Source organism: Gracilinanus agilis, chromosome 3 (assembly GCF_016433145.1).
Source record: "Gracilinanus agilis isolate LMUSP501 chromosome 3, AgileGrace, whole genome shotgun sequence".
Lineage (NCBI taxonomy): Eukaryota > Metazoa > Chordata > Mammalia > Didelphimorphia > Didelphidae > Gracilinanus > Gracilinanus agilis.
Genome location: NC_058132.1, coordinates 247,855,244 through 247,858,136, shown reverse-complemented (window position 1 = coordinate 247,858,136; position 2,893 = coordinate 247,855,244). Strand labels below are relative to the sequence as shown.

Sequence of the window (2,893 nt, the reverse complement as noted above, 5' to 3'; positions counted from 1 at the left end):
CCTGGTTCTGGCACCTCGGAGTGTCTGATTGGCTACGGGGCAGCTCCTGTCTGCTCTCTCTGCGCCCTCATTGGGTGAGAGTCCTAGCCAGCGGTACTTCAAAGCAGGCGCTCCCCACACTTAGGCTGAGTTTTGCCCACAGGAGCCAGGAGTATACTAGCGGTGTAAAGCGGGGAGCGAAGGAGGGAACTGAGGAAACTCTCCTCCTCTCCGCCGCTACTGGCAGAGTCCCCCATTCGGTCCCAGCATTCAGCCAAGGGACGTGCTATGGCTACGTCTATTCTTGGGGTAAGTCCGAGGCGCAGATATGTATTTGCACATTTTAAGTGGCTTCATTTTTTTGTTATGGCTTTTCGGGGACGGTTTTCGCTTGAGAAACTGTTGCTGCTGTAATGCAGTTTCTGGTTCTTTAAAGACTCTTGCTGCATTTTCAGAGCAGATTCCGTTCAAGTTTGGGGAGCTCTGGAAACGCCTTTGCAATAAAACAATTTGTATGCAAGCTCCCTTTGATTTGGTTTTAAAGGAAAAGGGGGGGTGGTTTCGTTCTTTCTCGTGTCTTATTCTCCCCTCCCCCTTCTTCCCCTCCCCCCCTTTTGGGAAATGTTGCAATTACGCTACTGTGGGGTTTCCAGAAAGCAGCTTTATTTGTATTGAAGTCTGTTTAGTCGCGTAAACAAACGTTTACGTTTGTGCTTTTATCCCGGTTTGCCCAGCTCTCTGTGACTTTGGAATCCGTCGCCGTGTGTTGTTTTACTTCGGATTATTGTTGCATTCAGAATCGGGTTGGTTTTTTCTGTAAATGGGGGAAATAAATATTTAAAATTTAAATAGAGAAGATCAAAATCATAGGAAGATTTGGGAGGAAATGGCTAACGCAGTGATTAGCATTCGATTTGGTCTCCGTGCCGCAGTTTATCTTGCAGCTCCCCACTTCTCCGATTTATTGTCATATTTACCTTCTCCCTTACCCCCAAAAGGCTATTTGGGTGGGTTCCTATAAAAAGGGGTCTGGTTCTGCACGCTAGAGGCTAAAAAGTGAAGCATATCTGCGCTCCGATTCTGGGTAGGAGTTGCTGCTGTGAGTGTTGCTAGATAAACGGATGCATCTTTTATTTGTTAACCTCCCCAAAGAAGAGCAACTTTTGGATCCCAGAGAACATTCCTTTTGATTCCTTCTGCCCTAGCGTGGTGCGCTGGCTGCCCTCTGTGTGTGCAAAGGGGGTGTGCGGAAGCCAAGTGAAGTGTTATGGGAGGGGGTTGGGAGGAGGTGTGAAATGAGGGGGGGCTACGGCCCCCTCTCCTTTACTGTCTAGTACGGGGGTGATGAGGCTGCTCACGGGTGCACTTTTGTGTCTTTCCCCCCACCTCCTCCCGCCCTCTCCCTCCCCCACCCTCTCCTCCTCCCCTTCTCCTCCCTCTATCCCACTCTAAACTCCCTCTACCCCACCCCATCTAGGAAGAGCCAAGATTTGGAACGACCCCCTTGGCCATGCTGGCCGCGACCTGCAACAAGATCGGCAACACCAGCCCCCTGACTACGCTGCCCGAGTCCAGCGCCTTCGCCAAGGGGGGCTTCCACCCCTGGAAGCGCTCCACCTCCAGCTGTAACCTAGGCTCCAGTCTCTCGGGCTTCGCCGTGGCCACCAGCAGCCGAGGCTCCAGCGGACTGGCTGGCGGTTCCGGCGCCGCCAACAGCGCTTTCTGCTTGGCTTCCACTTCGCCCACGTCGTCCGCCTTCAGCAGCGACTACGGAGGCCTGTTCTCCAACTCAGCGGCTGCGGCTGCGGCGGCTGCCGGAGTGTCCCCCCAGGAAGCGGGCGGCCAGTCGGCCTTTATTTCCAAGGTGCACACGTCGGCGGCTGACAGCTTGTACCCGCGCGTGGGCATGGCGCACCCCTACGAGTCCTGGTACAAGTCCGGCTTCCACTCCACCCTGGCGGCCGGCGAGGTGACCAACGGGGCAGCCTCCTCGTGGTGGGACGTGCACACCAACCCAGGCTCGTGGCTGGAGGTGCAGAACCCGGCGGGGGGGCTCCAGAGCTCGCTGCACTCGGGCGCCCCCCAGGCCTCGCTGCATTCTCAGTTGGGTACTTACAACCCCGACTTCAGTTCGCTCACGCACTCGGCCTTCAGTTCCACCGGCCTCGGCTCCTCGGCTGCCGCCGCTTCGCACCTGCTTTCCACCAGCCAGCACCTGCTGACCCAGGAGGGCTTCAAGCCGGTGCTGCCTTCCTACACGGACTCCAGCGCCGCCGTGGCGGCCGCCGCCAGCGCCATGATCACAGGCGCCGCGGCCGCCGCCGCCGGGGGGAGCTCGGCGCGCTCTGCCCGCCGCTACTCGGGCCGGGCCACCTGCGATTGCCCCAACTGCCAGGAGGCGGAGCGGCTGGGGCCCGCCGGAGCGAGCCTGCGGCGGAAGGGTTTGCACAGCTGCCACATCCCCGGCTGTGGCAAGGTGTACGGCAAGACTTCGCACCTGAAGGCGCACCTGCGCTGGCACACGGGCGAGCGGCCCTTCGTCTGCAACTGGCTCTTCTGCGGCAAGAGGTTCACGCGCTCGGACGAGCTGCAGCGGCACCTGCGGACTCACACGGGCGAGAAGCGCTTCGCCTGCCCCGTGTGCAACAAGCGGTTCATGCGCAGCGACCACCTGAGCAAACACATTAAAACGCACAACGGGGGCGGCGGGGGCAAAAAAGGCAGCGACAGTGACACGGACGCAAGCAACCTGGAGACGCCCCGCTCCGAGTCCCCGGACCTCATTCTTCACGACTCCGGGGTGAGTGCGGCTCGGGCGGCTGCGGCTGCAGCAGCGGCAGCAGCGGCGGCGGCAGCAGCGGCTGCCGCTTCAGCGGGAGGCAAAGAATCCGCTTCGGGGCCAAATGACTCTTAG

At 59.1% G+C, this 2,893-nt stretch overlaps 1 protein-coding gene across 1 annotated transcript; it reads left to right on the top strand.

The window, feature by feature from the left end:
- Positions 1–267: 267 nt before the first annotated feature.
- Positions 268–2,893, top strand: SP9 (Sp9 transcription factor). The gene is made up of 2 exons (XM_044666496.1): positions 268–288; positions 1,457–2,893. Exons 1-2 carry the CDS (start codon positions 268–270, stop codon positions 2,891–2,893), a joined length of 1,458 nt encoding a protein of 485 aa, XP_044522431.1.